Source organism: Aquarana catesbeiana, linkage group LG05 (genome assembly GCF_042186555.1).
Source record: "Aquarana catesbeiana isolate 2022-GZ linkage group LG05, ASM4218655v1, whole genome shotgun sequence".
NCBI lineage: Eukaryota > Metazoa > Chordata > Amphibia > Anura > Ranidae > Aquarana > Aquarana catesbeiana.
In genome coordinates, this window is record NC_133328.1 from 559,188,893 (window position 1) to 559,205,969 (window position 17,077).

The window sequence follows — 17,077 nt, forward strand, 5'->3', positions numbered from 1 at the left end:
GGAGGATCTGCTGCAGGACAGAGATGACAGTTGCTCTTTAGAAATTATGATTTAAATTGAGTTGATTTAAATCAAGCCTTTTTACTAGTGACCCCTGTGCCGTCTGCCTGGCAGCCACCCCGGAGATGTGTTAGCTGGTCACAATCTCCTGTCATGCGGATTTCCGCATCCAATTCACATAGGTGTGAACCCAGCCTGAATCGGAACCATAAAAAAAAAAACTAATTTTTCTGTGCTGAATAATTCTTCTGAATGTAAAATCCTCTTTTTTTTTTTTTTATTTTGTTAGAGCTTCAAATGGCGGCGCAATGTGTGACCAAAGTGGAGCTAAGCATTTCCTGCGACAACCTTCTAGATAAGGATATTAGTTCCAAATCTGATCCTTTGTGCGTTCTCCTAATGAACACCAGTGGCCAGCAATGGTTTGAGGTATGTAACTTTATTGCTATAATTTATCGTTTGATTCAATAAATTGTTCGGTCAAATGCACAAACTGCATACACACTGAAATGTTTGCTAATAAGTGTGAAAAGTTCTGTAATGTGCCTGAGGTTGTATAGTATGAGAGATTGTATAAACATGCACTAAATTGGGCTGTGCTTCGTCCCATGCCTACAGATTGCTCCCCAGACATCAGTGCAGAGCGAACATAGTCCATTGTACTAAAGGACTAGAGACCATTCACTTAACAAAGTGAAAGTTCTAGATCAGTGGTTCCCAACCTTAGTCCTCATGAAACCCTAACAGATCATGTTTTCAAGATTTCCATTAACGATGCTTTAAATTCATACCAATGGCTTGGTATTTATGACTTTTTTTTGTTTAAAGCAGAACTATAGTAACGTCTACTTCAGTGCTTAGGTGGAGCTCCTTCACTGGCCTCTGACCTCTTTATCATGTCTTCTTTCTGGTTCTGATTTTTGCCTATTTTGATTGGCCAGGCTGAGATGTTGTCACTTCAGCGCATACATGGTAGTTCATTCATTTTGACAGATGCTGAAATTGTACACTAAGCTTTTCTTTCTTGTTTCTGCATTAAAAACCTGCCTGTTTGCTTTTTTTAATCTTTAATTAAAGTTCCACTTTAAGGGAAATTTCAAAAACATAGCTTGTTGGGAGTACTTGAGGAAGTGAGATTGGGAACCACAGTTTTAGAATAAGAAAACAACTTTTTTTTTTTACAGCTATCACCAGACTACTGTTTATTGCACCAAAGTTCAAAACTAGATATTTCCCACCCTGCCTACTTTTCATCTATGGAAACAACATAGGGGTGTCCGGAAAAAAATGTATGAAATGACTGAATACTTCAGGCCTAGGTCCTTCACAGTTGACACTACACAAGCTTGTGAATTAGATAATCACGATGTTACTCAGCGCACCTCTAGGCCAAAAAGAATTGAAAAAACATGCAGCTAGACACAGGAAAGTATAGAGTAAAGATACTTTAGTCTAGTAACCTCAACAGTTGTTATCATACATTATACAAGCCTTTCTCAACCATTGAAATTTGGAGGAACCCTTAAAATAATTTTCAGATCTCAGCGAACCCAACTATTAATTACTATATCTAAAGGTCATGGTACGCTAGTGTGAGTGTATTTAACAGCTGGGGCTGCTCTATATGACACAGTATTTTTCGTAAAAAGAATGAAATGAAACAAATAATAATAATGGCCAGAAAAGAAATGCAGACAGTGAAAATGATAGTGTTGCCTCACGTTGGTGGTTGGTAGAGAAATGCCCATGATTGTCACTGCAAAAGTGTCCCACTACAAATGTGTTTAGTAAAATGCTCTCTAACAATGGTAGTCCGTGAAGAAGAAAACGCTCTTGCATTGTTGGGAAGAGGCTCCCCTTATCTTGGTGGTCATTTGGAGAATCAATGAGAGAAGGGATCCATTTGGAAGATAGCCCTCTTATGGACAGCTTAAAAGATCATTGGTCAGAGAGACACAAATCACTCACTTTTCAGTGAACCCCTGGCAACCTCTGGAGGAACCCATTGTGCTCCACAGAACCCTGATTGAGGAAGACTGTATTATATTGGCAATGGTACAGTGCAGAAAATAAACATTTGTATATGCTATTAGACACAATTCAGATTTGGTTTCCATAAAGAAACTTTCCTTTATGTGACTGATAAAACTGCTGCCTTGCTGTTATTTTTGCTGTATGTAAAATCAAACATATGGAACTTATTGCCTTATAGCCTTATTGGCAAGTGGGTGATGACTTCTCCAATCTAATTCTAAAAAAAGTGAGAGATTCTAAACCTTAATTTTTTCTAAATAATAAACACGGTATACTCACATGCTCTGTGCAATGGTATTGGATAGACCAGCCCTGACCCTCCTCTTCTGGAACCGCCGCTGGCGCTCTTGGCTCCTTTGTTGGAATTTTATGTGATAGACCAACACAAATTGGTACATAATTGTAAAATTTTAACCACTTGCCAACCGGCTCACGCTGATATATGTCGGCAGAATGGCATGGGTACGCAAAACGTTGTACCCGTACGTCAATCCGTCATCGGCAGCAAGCAGGCACATGCACGCCGGCGGCGGCACATGCGGGTCCCGCGGACTCGATGTCCGCCGGTGGCCCACAATCGTGGCATGGAGAGGCAGAACAGGGAGATGCCTATGTAAACAAGGCATTTCCCTGTTCTGCCTAGCAACATGACAGGGATCTACTGCTCCCAGTGATCAGGAGCAGTGATCTCTGTCATTCTAGTCAGCCCATCCCCCCTACAGTTAGAACACACTGAGGGAACACACTTAACCCCTTCATTGCCCCCTAGTGTTTAACCACTTCCCTGCCAGTGACATTTACGCAGTAATCGGTGCATTTTTATAGCACTGATCGCTGTATAAATGTCAGTGGTCCTAAAATGGTGTCAATAGTGTCCGATCTGTCCGCCATAATGTTGCAGTCATGATAAAAATCGCAGATCGCCGTCATTACTAATAAAAACAAAATTATAATAAAAATGCCATAAATCTATCTCCTATTTTGTAGATGGGATAACTTTTGCGCAAACCAATCAATATACGCTTATTGCGATTTTTTTTTTTTTGTGGTTTTTGTTTGGGTACAATGTCGCACAACCGCGACATTCCAATTTTTTTACAAATAAATATGTGAAAAGTGTGGCGTGCATTTGTATTCAGCCCCCCTGAGTCAATACTTTGTAGAACCACCTTTCGCTACAATTACAGCTGCAAGTCTTTTTAGTGATGTCTCTACCAGCTTTGCACATCTAGAGAGTGACATTTTTGCCCATTCTTCTTTGCAAAATAGCTCAAGCTCTGTCAGATTGGATGGAGAGCTGTGAACAGCAATTTTCAAATCTTGCCACAGATTCTCAATTGGATTTAGGTCTGGTCTTTCACTGGGCCATTCTAACACATGAATTTGCTTTGATCTAAATCATTCCATTGTAGGTCTGGCTGTATGTTTAGGGCATTGTCCTGCTGGAAGGTGAACCTCCACCCCAGTCTCAAGTCTTTTGTAGACTCTAATGCCGCGTACACACGAGCGGACTTTTCTCATCGGACTAAACTCCGAAGGACTTTTCGACAGAGTTCTGACGGAGTTCCAACGAAACGGACTTGCCTACACACGATCACACCAAAGTCCAGTCGTTTTGAACGTGATGACGTACGACCGGACTAGAATAAGGAAGTTCATAGCCAGTAGCCAATAGCTGCCCTTGCGTCGTTTTTGGTCCGGATAGGAATCGAGTCCGTCGGAAAGATTTGAAACTTGTTCTATTTCTAAGGTCCATCAGATTTTTAGACAGAAAAGGTCCGATGAAGCCCACACACGATCGAATTGTCCGACGGATTCGTTCCGTCGGACTTTTGATGTAGAAAAGTCCAGTCGTGTGTACGCGGCATTAGAGGTTTTCTTCAAAGATTTCCCTGTATTTGGATCCATCCATCTTCCCATCAACTCTGACTAGCTTCCCTGTTTCTGCTCAATAAAAGCATCCCCACAACATAGTTACATAGTTACATAGTAGGTGAGGTTGAAAAAAGACACAAGTCCATCAAGTCCAACCTATGTGTGTGATTATGTGTCAGTATTACATTACATATCCCTGTATATTGCGGTCAATCAGGTGATTATCTAATAGTTTCTTGAAGCTATCAATGCTCCCCGCTGAGACCACCGCCTGTGGAAGGGAATTCCACATCCTTGCCGCTCTTACAGTAAAGAACCCTCTACGTAGTTTAAGGTTAAACCTCTTTTCTTCTAATTGTAATGAGTGGCCACGAGTCTTATTAAACTCTCTTCTGCGAAAAAGTTTTATCCCTATTGTGGGGTCACCAGTACAGTATTTGTAAATTAAAATCATATCCCCTCTCAAGCGTCTCTTCTCCAGAGAGAATAAGTTCAGTGCTCGCAACCTTTCCTCATAACTAAGATCCTCCAGACCCTTTATTAGCTTTGTTGCCCTTCTTTGTACTCGCTCCATTTCCAGTACGTCCCTCCTGAGGACTGGTGCCCAGAACTGGACAGCATACTCCAGGTGCGGCCGGACCAGAGTCTTGTAGAGCGGGAGAATTATCGTTTTATCTCTGGAGTTGATCCCCCTTTTAATGCATGCCAATATTCTGTTTGCTTTATTAGCAGCAGCTTGGCATTGCATGCCATTGCTGAGCCTATCATCTACTAGGACCCCTAGGTCCTTTTCCATCCTAGATTCCCCCAGAGGTTCTCCCCCCAGTGTATAGATTGCATTCATATTTTTGCCACCCAAATGCATTATTTTACATTTTTCCACATTGAAACAACATGATGTTGCCACCACCATATTTCACGGTGGGGACAGTGTTTTCTGAGTGATTTGCAGTGTTAGTTTTCCCCCACACATAGCATTTTGCTTTTAGGCCAAAAAGTTTAATTTTGGTCTCATCTGACCAGAGCACCTTCTTCCACATGTTTGCCATGTCCCCCACATGGCTTCTCGCAAACTTCAAACAGGACTTCTTATGGCTTTCTTTCAACAATGGATTTCTTGCCACTCTTCCATAAAGGCCAGATTTGTGGAGTTCACAACTCCAATAGTAGTAGTAGTAATAGTTGTCCTGTGGACAGATTCTCCCACCTAAGCAGTGGATCTCTGCAGCTCCTCCAGAGTCACCATGAACCTCTTGGCTGCTTCTCTGATTAATGCTCTCCTCGTCCGGCCTGTCCGTTTAGGTGGACGGCCATGTCTTGGTAGGTTTGCAGTTGTGCCATACTCTTTCCATTTTCGATTGATGGATTGAATAGTGCTCCATGAGATGTTCAAAGCTTGCGATATTTATTATAACTTAACCCTGCTTTAAACTTCTCCACAACTTTATCCCTGACCTGTCTGGTGTGTTCCTTGGCCTTCATAATGCTGTTTGTTCATTAAGGTTCTCCAAAAAACCTCTGAGGACTTCACAGAACAGCTTTATTCATACTGAGATTAAATTACACACAGGTGGACTCTATTTACTAATTGGGTAACTTCTGAAGGCAATTGGTTCCACTAGATTTTAGTTAGGGGTATCGTAGTAAAGGGGGCTGAATACAAATGCAAGCCACAATTTTCAGATATTTATTTGTAAAAAAAAATGAAAACCATTTATCATTTTTCTTCCACTTCACAATTATGTGCCATTTTGTGTTGGTCTATCACATAAAATCCCAATAAAATACATTTACGTTTTTGGTTGTAGCATGACAAAATGGTGAACATTTCAAGGGGTATGAATACTCTTTCGAGGCACCGTAAGTATAAAGGGGCTGGGGATTATCCTGGACACAGAAGATTTTTTTTTTACTAAAAAAAAACAAAAAAAAAAAAAAAAACCTTAGGACTTAATCACTATAATCAGAACATGATCTTGGAATATGTTTTCTTGGACTGAAGTCTTCTACAATACCAAGTAGAAAAGCTACAAGTGTAATGAGGACCATAAAGTCTAATTTGTTAGTGAGAATTACCTGTAGTTGTTGCCAAAGAAAGAAGAGATCTTGAAGTTTAGCTTATTTACTAAGCTGGTTGTTTAACAAGTGAACATTTTATTTTAATACGTGAATAGTCTCTACTCCTTTAGAAAATCAACCTTATTGTGTTCAAAGGTTTACAACTCGTGAGTTTTCTATTTAACAGACTTAAATGAAGGTCTGGTGGCATTGATATTGCAGCATCAGTTTATCTTCATGGTGCACATGTGTGCCCACCCCAAACTCAGGAGACTTAAAGAACTAATAATTAAAGAAAAATATACATTATAACTGCAGATCTGTATCTTTTCACGAATGGAATGCATTAATGATGTTTACGATCTTGTTGTGTTCAGGTTGACCGCACGGAAAGGATTTCAAATTGCCTAAACCCAAAGTTTGTGAAGAAGTTTGTGATTGACTACTACTTTGAAATAGTTCAGAAAGTAAAGTTTTCCATCTATGACATTGACAATAAAACCTATGACCTGGCAGATGATGATTTCTTGGGAGAGTGTGAATGCACCCTGGGGCAAGTAAGTGTCTTTCCAGTTTTATGCTGGGCTAGAAACATTTGCTACCAAATAACAGTGTGGACAAAAAAGAGACACCGATGTCACCGTACTTATTTATCCGGTGGGGATTTTAGAACTTCATCCTGCAATGTTTAAGAAGAACTCCAGTCTAAAGAAGACCTAGATATAGTTTTAAAACAAGTAGATGTTGGAAAAAAGCCCAGCATACTTTAGCCAGTATTTTTTAAAGAAGGGGAGACGGTTATCTGCAGTCTGGTTATTCAACTCAAATCCCAACTACAGTCAGAATTTTTTTTTAGTGGTAAAGGGAAAGGGTTGGAACCTCCTATTTTATTTCTGCTTGTTTCTTTATTAGTGATTTTTTTCTGTTTCTCAGTGACCGCCCTGTGACAACAGGACAAGAAATCAGGAAACAAGTGTTCCCGTAACAGGAAGGCACAGACAGCTAAACTCAGATGGAGATTCTAACCCTACCCCATTCTATCCAAATGAAACAGAACTGACTTAAAGGATCACTAAAGATACACTTTTTTCTTTTTTTAAATAACAAACATGTTATACTTACCTCCACTGTGCAGCTTGTTTTGCATAGAGTGGCCCCAAACCTGGTCTTCTGGGGTCCCTCGGCGGCTGTCTCGGCTCCCCCCCCGCAAGGACTCAACACTTTCATGCGAGCTCCCTCGCATGGTGTTGAGTGCTTGTGGGTGCACTCCCATAGGAAAGCCGGCGGCCATAGCCGCTCACTGTATCACTCGGCCCCGCCCACGGCGCGCCGCGTCATTGGATGTGATTGACAGCAGCGCGAGCCAATGGCTGCGCTGCTTTCAGTCCATCCACTGTAACCAATCAACAGCCAGGCTGAGCGGCGAAGAGGATGTTGGGGGCAAGGGACTTTCGAGGGGTCAGGTAAGTAAAATGGGGGGGGGGGGGTTTAGGGGGCTGGGGGGGCCGGTATTGTCAGATGTTTTTGCACCTTAATGCATAGAACGCATTAAGGTGAAAAAAACTTTTACCTTTACAACCCCTTTAAGTTTGGCTTTAAGTTTCTGCCCAATTACAAAATACTGACTGACATGGAGCAGAAGAGACTACTGAACTTGTGGGAGAATGCATATTTTGCCCTGGTTCAAATTTGCTCAGTTATGACAAGACAGGAGTGACTAATCATACCCTGTGATTTTTATATATTTTTTTAAATTGTGTAAATCATTGTTCGTACAAAGATGGTTGTTTTGTTAAGAAATTGCATTGGGGTTTAAAGAAGCCTGTATAGCATATTATGGTGATGTGATTCCTCTTCTTACTGTATGGAATAACAAAGAGGCATCATTCCGGTGCTGTAATCCTAATAATCCTAATCATAGAAAGCCCTTAATACACAATCATCACACATCTTTCCCTGCTGACATGCAAGCACTGTGCACAGGAATATTGGGAAGAGGTTATTTTTTTAATGGGTGGTGCTAAGGCCCAAGCTATATCAGAAATAATAAGTTAAACATTGGCCCATGGCTACAGTTTAAGCTTTAATATTTATTTATTGCTGAAGTGGTAGCATCCCTTTAATTATTATTAACACTTTCATTGTTGTTTTGTTTTTAAGATTGTGTCTAGCAAGAGACTGACCAAACCACTTGTAATGAAAAATGGCAGACCAGCAGCCAAAGGAACAATAACGGTATAGTCATCCATTGTGGTTTTTTTTTTTTTTTTTTTGCTTTTATTTTGATTGTGTGGATTTTACTTTGTCGATTGACCTCTTACACCCCATTGAATGAGGTTTAAAGGAGAATAGAGGTAAACGTTTTTTGTAATATCCAAACACTATGAAATTGTAAGATGCATGAATGCATACCTTGAAAACTGTGTTTCCTGTGGCTGTCTAAACTGTTTCCCACCTGGACCCGTTTTTTCCATGGCTAACAGCGTGGATGGCGGAATCTCCATTGTATTAAGAACCCATGGCTTCCTGAATACTGAATACGGTTGTTCTGACAAACTGGCTGCATCTGACAGGATGAAGTCACTCTTCAACCAATAGTTTTTCTATAAGCTCCGTTTATTTTTAAACCGATTTTGTCAAGTTGTATGGTGCTTGAAGACCACTCATGGTTCCAACGTTGGCTAGTTCAGCATCAGCTAAAATTAAAGCTGTTTATGCCCAAAATGAGGCCAGCTAGGAGTAGGCAAAATACAGATTTGTTTTAAAATTGCAAGTCTCTAAAACACATAGGGGTCGATTTACTAAAGCACGAGCACTCAGAATCTGGTGCAGCTGTTCATGGTCGCCAATCAGCTTCTAACTTCAGCTTGTTCAATTAAGCTTTAGCAATAAAACTTGGAAGCTGATTGGTTTCTATGCAGAGCTGCACAAGATTTTGCACTCTCCAGTTTTAATAAATAACCCCCAGGTCCTAATGTAACCTAATAAATATTTTTGTTCTTCAAAAGGAGCATATCTATTATATAGTGCAACTAATGTTTCAGTATTGGTTTTTACTTTTTTCAGATGTTTGCGGAAGAGATTAAGGATAACAGAGTAGTACAGTTTGAAGCGGAAGCAAGAAAATTGGACAATAAGGTAAAATGCTGTTCTTTACTGATTACAGTGGAACCTCGGATTACGAGCATAATCCGTTCCAGGAGTATGCTCGTAATCCAAAGTACTCGCATATCAAAGAGAGTTTTCCCATTGAAGTCAATGGAAATGAAAATTATTTGTTCCGCATTGACTTCAATGGGATGCAATACCGCATGCGGCCAGAGGCGGGGGGGGGGGGGGGTTGCGGGAGAGCCTCGGAAACGGCCGAAAAGGCCCGAGGACACTTCGGCGGACCTCGGGCAAACCTCAGAAAGACTTCCTACCCAAGATTTGCCGTGGTCAGCCGTGCTGTACTCGGGCCTTTCCGTGCATTTCCGAATGTGACGTTCGGCACTGCTCGGCTCCGGCGCCCCCCCCACCTCAGACCAAAAGCGGTACTGCACACCGCTTTGGCCTGAACACTCACAAACCGAGTTACGATTTTTAAAAATACAGTGCTCGTATTGCGAAACACTCGTTAACCGCGTTACTTGCAATTCGAGGTTCCACTCTATATTTCAGATTCTTGTAGCTTTTATTAACTGATTAGATATTTGACCTTCTTATTGGTCCACATACAGTGGCCTTGTACAGTCTTCTGCAGTCTAGTATTTTTCAGTAATTAATGTGTTCAGAGAGTGGTGAGGAATGTAATATAAAACATTTACATGGTAATTTTTGCAGGATTTCTTTGGAAAGTCGGACCCTTACTTGGAGTTTTACAGACAGGGGGATGATGGAAGATGGCAGATGGTTCACAGGACAGAAGTAAGTGCAATCATAGGTAAAGGAAGGTGCAACATAATCATGTCCCTAATGCTGTTGTATGCTAAGGAGTTATCCAGCAAGATAGATGAACCAGCCTTAAAGTGTTACTAAACCCACAACAGTAAAATCAGTCTGTATATGCAGCATAGCATGCTTGTTATACTCACTGTGGAACTTTAGGGGTTAATCCTCTGCATTGTGTAAAAAGGCTATTTTTATCCTGTATGCACAGATCCTTCCTTCCTGCACTGTCTTTCTGGGGAAGGCCATCTAACAAAGGCAGAGTAGCCAACCTGCGCATGCTCAGTTATGTATTTTATGCTGAAGAGAACAGTTACTTGTTCTCAGAGCTAGCCAGGTCACATGATATTGACATCACACTTGTGGGCGTGTATACAGTCTGAAGTAAAAATCTCCTCCTACCTGAACGCTCAGCACTGGAGAAACTGTGCAGTTTATGATGTAACCGTGGTATACAGATCATCCAAAAAGGTATATAGTGGCAGTATTTTAATGTAAAAAGATTTATCAGCCGTGGGTACTGTGGGGGGGTTGAACTATTTTCATATTACTGAGTTTAGTAACACCAGAGACCAGCCATTTATAGTATAGTTACTTTCTGATCTAAATGATCTTCCATTACAGAGTGAACATTCATGTCATGTAAAAGCTCAAACTTTCAGCATCTGTCTGTTTCTGAATGATCATGTCTGATCATGTTTGGCCACTTGCAAAGCGAAATGTATATCTGCAGCCTGATAACCAACACCACTAAATCATTTCTGTTAGTAGCAATGCTTTTGCATTTTTTAATTTTTTTTTTTTGTCAGGAAAAAAATAGTTTCCTTTAAATTGAACTTGACCTGATCCTTATCTTTATTAGTTAGTAATAATAAAGTGCAAGTACCCCTGTCTTGAGATCACTGTCTGTATCCCTGCGGAGTTCCCCCGGATTCCAGGTCCAGACTGTGTACCTTTTTGCCAAGTTGCAAATAAGTGCTGCCCCCTCCTGGCACTAAGCTACACCCTCTGTCCTTTAACATTTAAATGTGACAGAGGTTGTAGTTTGGTGGCTGGATGAATTAGGGCTTATTATCGACTTTGGTAGAATTTGAGGCTCCATGTACAGCCTGGGCCTGGAGTCCAAGGGTCTGCATAGGGACACACGGAGCAATTTGAAGACCAATACAGCTACAGACACAATAAGGTACCTACTTTTTTTTTTTTTACAACACTGTTATTAGCATAGAAATACTTTATGGCAGATGAGGTTCACTTCAAACTGCATGCTGGTTTCTAGAAATGGTGTGATTGTCTCCTGAATTATATAGTAACCCCCTCCCCCCCAACCCATAGAACAATTCAATTTTTATATTGGTAAATTATTTTCTCAGAAATAATTTATAGTGGGTTCTAACCAATATATGAATCATAGGCTATAGGACAGTGATGGCGAACCTTGGCACCCCAGATGTTTTGGAACTACATTTCCCATGATACTCAACTACACTGCAGAGTGCATGAGCATCATGGGAAATGTAGTTCCAAAACATCTGGGGTGCCAAGGTTTGCCATTACTGCTATAGGAGATAAATACACTGCATTTACTGTACTGTGTTGTGTGGACATTTTTTATTGTGTATAATTTCTTCTCAGGTGGTCAAAAATAATCTGAATCCTGTCTGGAGACCCTTCAAAATACCACTGCGGTCCCTATGCAATGGAGATATGGAGAAGCCAATTCGGGTAAAGGATATTTACTAGTAATATACTCCTAAAAATTGTGCATGTGTCTGTTATTATAGAACCACCAGCACTTCAGAAGTACCTGTTATTAAAATATAGAGGAAGCTGTTACTCTTCAAGTTAATTTATCCTGTTCTTTTAATAGCAAAATCAAAATGCTAGTTCCCTGACTGCCTTTGGCTTCAGTACTTTAGTGCATTTATCTACAATAAGCATGCAGATCAGAAAGATTAGAATGAAGGCAGAACTCCTAATCTGTGTATTTATCAGCATGAAAGAGAACTAGTATTTTTAAAAGGGAAAAACAACAATATTCCTTCCAAGCACTATTAAACCCTTTTAGCGTTTTTTTTTTTTTGATTCACACATTAAGCACAAAAATATTAATTCCCCAGTAAACTGTTTATTAACATTCTTACCCCAATACCTGCAGTTTACAGCTTTCTATGCTGCTGGCTCCTGCCCTCTCAGTGTTGCTTCCCTGAACTTCCGGTCTGCACAGGAAAGAGTTAACTGTGGACAGTGTGGCCTACCGGCAGTCTGTTAGTTTGGAGAAGGGGAGGGAGGAGCAGGGGAGCGTCCTTGCCATCCTAGGCTATGGGGCTGTGTGTTTCTATTGATGTTTGCAGTGTAGGGAGACACAGTTCTAGTATATGCATGCAAGGGTGGCTCCATAGGATGCTGCAAGAGAAAGGAGCCTCCTTTGAAACAGGAAATCTGGGGCAGCAGTTATGGTACCAGCTTGAACAGGAATACAGTCAAGGATTCAAGGATTAAAAGATAAAGAAGCTGCATAGTAAGTAAATGATTAAATCAGCTACTGAACATGCTTAAAAAACTATAAGTATTTAATATCACTTTCGTTATACAGTGCCTTGAAAAATTATTCATACCCATTGAAATTTCCCACATTTTGTCATGTTACAACCAAAAACGTAAATGTATTTTATTGAGATTTTATATGATAGACCAATGCAAAGTGGCACATAATTGTGAAGTGGAAGGAAAATAACAAATGGTTCTCAAATTTTTTTACAAATATGTGAAAAGTGTGGCGTGCATTTGTATTCAGCCCCCCTGAGTCCATATTTTGTAGAACCATCTTTCGCTACAATTACAGCTACAAGTCTTTTTGGGGATGTCTCTACCAGCTTTGCACATCTAGAGATTGACATTTTGCCCATTCTTTGCAAAATAGCTCTAGCTCTGTCAGATTAGATGGAGAGCGCCTGTGAACAACAATTTTCAAGCCTTGCCACAGATTCTCAATTGGATTCAGGTCTGGACTTTGAATCGGCCCTTCTAACACATGAATATTCTTAGATCTAAACCATTCCATTGTAGATCTGGATGTATGTTTTTAGGGTAGTTGTCCTGCTGGAAGGTGAACCTCCGCCCCAGTCTCAAGTCTTTTGCAGACTCTAACCGGTTTTCTTCTAAGATTTCCCTGTATTTGGCTTCATCCATCTTCTCATCAACTCTGACCAGCTTCCCTGTCCCTGCTAAAGAAAAGCATCCTCACCAGTGGCAGCCGGTCCACTAGGAGCACAGGGGTGCTGTCCCCCCAGCCCACGGCACCGCCCCCTAGCTTGCATCATCTGTGTGGCCATATACTCTGCGGAGCGCCCGACCAATAGGTTTCTACCAGGTCCGTCACCCCATTACAGGCATGTGACCATATCCAGAGGCCCCAATTGGCAAATTTTATATTGTCCTTGGGGCACAGAGCACTGCGCCCCGAGCCCTCCCACCCTGTAATGCCAGCGAATCGGCATCCACTTCCGGCTTCCCGGCCATTCACAACCCGGAAAGAAGACTGGGTGAAGACAGAAGCTGTAACGTGGGGCAGTCCTGGGGAGCTCCGCCGTGGGGTGAGTTTGGACCTGGAGGGGGCCGCCCGCGCCCCCCCCCCCCCCCAAAATCCTCCAGCACCAGCCACCACTGATCCCCACAACATGATGCTGCCACCACCATGTTTTATGGTGGGGATGATGTATCCAGGGTGATGTGCAGTGATAGTTTTCCGCCACACATAGCGTTTTGCTTTTAGGCCAAAAAGTTCAATTTTAGTCTCATCTGACCAGAGCTTCTTCCACATGTTTGCTGTGTCCCCCACATGGCTTCTCGCAAACTGCAAACAGGACTTCTTATGGCTTTCTTTCAACAATGGCTTTCTTCTTACCACTCTTCCATAAAGGCCAGATTTGTGGAGTGCACAACTAATAGTTGTCCTGTGGACAGATTTTCCCATCTGAGCTGTGGATCTCTGCAGCTCCTCCAGAGTTACCATGGGCCTCTTGGCTGCTTCTCTGATTGATGCTCTCGTTGCCCGGCCTGTCAGTTTAGGTGGACGGCCATGTCTTGGTAGGTTTGCAGTTGTGCTATACTCTTTCCATTTTCCGATGGACTGAACCGTGCTCCATGAGATGTTCAAAGCTTGGGATATTGTTTATAACCTAACCCTGCTTTAAACTTCTCCACTATTTTAACCCTGACCTGTCTGGTGTGTTCCTTGGCCTTCATAATGCTGTTTGTTCATTAAGGTTCTCTAACAGACCTCTGAGGGCTTCACAGAACAGCTGTATTTATACTGAGAATAAATTACACACAGGTGGACTCTATTTACTAATTGGGTGACTTCTGAAGGCAATTGATTCCACTAGATTTTATATTGAAAAAAAGATTGCGCAAAAGCTCAAACACATCAATAAATAATCATGCAGAAAACCCATAACGTGAGTGAATAAGTCACTGTGAATCAATTATTATCGTGTTGAAAAAGTCCCAACAAACACAGGATGAACTTTAAAATAAAAATTCGTAAAAACAACTTATAATTAATGTGTTAAAAAGTCCCAAAACGGACACGATGAATTTACACGCTTGTTACAGGGAAACGCGTCGGTTGGAGAGAATCTTGTGACGTCACCACGCACAAGCTGGCAGCTTGATAGCTTGTAGCTGTGTGTTGCATTGCATTTCTTTGCTGTGCTTAAGAAAAATTTTGGAATAAACTACCATTATTTACTGTACTGTGAAGTTCCTCTTTTTCTTCTAAATCCCTTTGAAACCTATTGGAGGAGTATTGAGCAGAGTGACTGGAAGGCTGGAAAGTTATTAAACCATCTCGCTGTCCCAGACGAGAGGGAGAGCGTCTATTCCTTTTTGGAGCGACCGTGTAAAACATCACAGCTGACAATGTGGATATTAGGCGAGTTTGACCCTTATAATTTGGGGTCCATCGTGTCCGGTAAGAGGCCATCTGGCTTTTTTTAGCTTGCTTCTCCGTTCGGATATTAAGCATTTACCAGTCACCATTGCAGATTTCCAGGAGCTGCATCAGAAGTTGCCTTCATTGTCATCCTATTTCAAATTTATCGTGTCCGTTTTGGGACTTTTTAACACATTAATTATAAGTTGTCTTTATGGATTCTTTATTTTAAAGTTCAACCTGTTTGTTGGGACTTTTTCAACACAATAATAATTGATTCATAGTGACTTATTCACTCACGTGTTTTGTGTTTTCTGCACGATTATTTATTGATGTGTTTGAGTTTTTGCGCAATCGCTTTTTTTTCTATATATGTTTGTGAATTGAGTATTTAATTCATTGAGATAGCAGCATACGTACACACATTTTTTTTTCTTTTCTTTCACATATGAATTGTATTTTTTTACACAATATTTTTATAATATTGATCACATTACTAGTTTGGTGAGCTCAGAATAATTAGATTATCCACTAGATTTTAGTTAGGGGTATCAGAGTAAAGGGGGCTGAATACAAATGCACGCCACACTTTTAGATATTTATTTGTAAAAAAAAATTGAAAACCATTTATCATTTTAATTCCACTTCACAATTATGTGCCACTTTTTGTTGGTCTATCACATAAAATCTCAATAAAATCCATTTAATTTTTTTTTGTAACATGACAAAATGTGGAAACTTTCAAAGGGTATGAATACTTTTTCAAGGCACTGTATATGTGCCTAGGGTTGTAAAATTGGTTGAATTGCTCCAATAGCAGTCACGTTCTTTGGACATCTTGGTGTGACATTCAAAGCTGTTGGGGTGTTGCTGAGTGCGACTTGACCCACATGTGATCTCCTAACTGCATTTACTAAAGTATGGATGATGATTGCACATCCTGGCATGCAGATAGATATCTTCAGATTTGAATATAAAATATGGACATTAAAGTATGAGACAACAGTAAGTAAGGTATGCAAATCCGTTCAAAACCACCAAATGAAACGCAGAAACTGGTTTATAGTTTCATTTTTTTTCTTGTGCAGTTTATATTATAAACATAATGTTTATACCACAAACAATTTACTGACCTGCACAAAACCACTCCCTCTATTCATTGTGTCACGCATGACTACTTGTCTGATGTTACATTGAGCTGTAGCAGTGTTTAGTATTTCTGGTCTTGTGACTGTAGAGACCGAGTATGATTTACTTCAAATTTATATATAAATATACAGTATAAAATGTTCCTGCGCTGCTCTTAAACACACTGTCCCCTTATCAGATGCTTGCCCTTCATGTGAATCACTTACAAATAATCATATCATATAAAAAAAAACAAAAATGCGCAGCACTCTATATACCTAAAGTGATTGTAAAGTCTTTTTTTTTTTTTTTTTAATAATACACATGTTATACTTGCCTGTTTTGTGCAATGGAATTGCATAGAGCAGCCCTTACCCTCCTCTTCTGGAGTCCTCTGCCAGCGCTCCTGGCTCCTTCTCTTCTTCGAGTGCCCCCCCTAGCAAGCCACTTGCTTTGGGGACACTCATGCTGGCTCAATCCTGAGCCGCACTGCCTGCATCCATAGACAGAAAGTGAGACTCAGCTCCCCCGCTTCCTGAATACAGGATTTGACTGACAGGAGCAAATGGCTCTCAGCCAAGCCTGTGAGAGAGAGAAGAGAGCCACTACAAACAGGCACAACACTGGATCTACAGAGTGAGGGAGCGATACTGCTACCTAAACATTTTTTACCTTAATGCAAGGAATACATTAGTGAAGTGATATTAAACCTTCCTTTTTTTTCTTCTTTTAAAATGTCATACTTACCTGCTCTGTGTAATGGTTTTGCACAGAGTAGTCTTGATCCTCCTTTTCTGGGGTCCCCGGCCAGCGCTCCTGGCTCATCCTTTTTGGCAAGTGCCCCCACAGAAAGTTATTTTCTTTGGGGGCTCTTATGCAGGCTTGCTCCTGAGCCACCCTGTCTGTGTCAGACGGGGTGGCTCAGCCCCATCCCCAGCTACCTTGTTGCAGTTTGATTGACAGCAGCGAGAGCCAATGGCTCCAGCTGGTATAAACATACCCTGTGAGGAGAGACAGAGCAAGGAGAGCCGCTTCTCTCATGCACATTGCTGGATCGACATCAGGCTCAGATAAGTATAAGGGGGGTGGGGCTGGGGGATCCTGTAGCACCATGCCCCA

At 41.1% G+C, this 17,077-nt stretch overlaps 1 protein-coding gene across 2 annotated transcripts in view; it reads left to right on the forward strand.

Annotated features, from left to right (window-relative positions):
• Positions 1-17,077, forward strand: part of CPNE3 (copine 3) — a 104,204-nt gene that overhangs the window by 42,528 nt on the left and 44,599 nt on the right. For both annotated transcript variants that reach the window (XM_073631914.1, XM_073631913.1), the window contains exons 2-7: positions 290-429; positions 6,345-6,524; positions 8,128-8,202; positions 9,034-9,105; positions 9,790-9,873; positions 11,530-11,619. In XM_073631914.1, coding sequence (XP_073488015.1) covers positions 298-429; positions 6,345-6,524; positions 8,128-8,202; positions 9,034-9,105; positions 9,790-9,873; positions 11,530-11,619 — 633 coding nt within the window. In that variant the 5' untranslated portion in view covers positions 290-297. The remainder of the gene's footprint in view (positions 1-289; positions 430-6,344; positions 6,525-8,127; positions 8,203-9,033; positions 9,106-9,789; positions 9,874-11,529; positions 11,620-17,077) is intronic.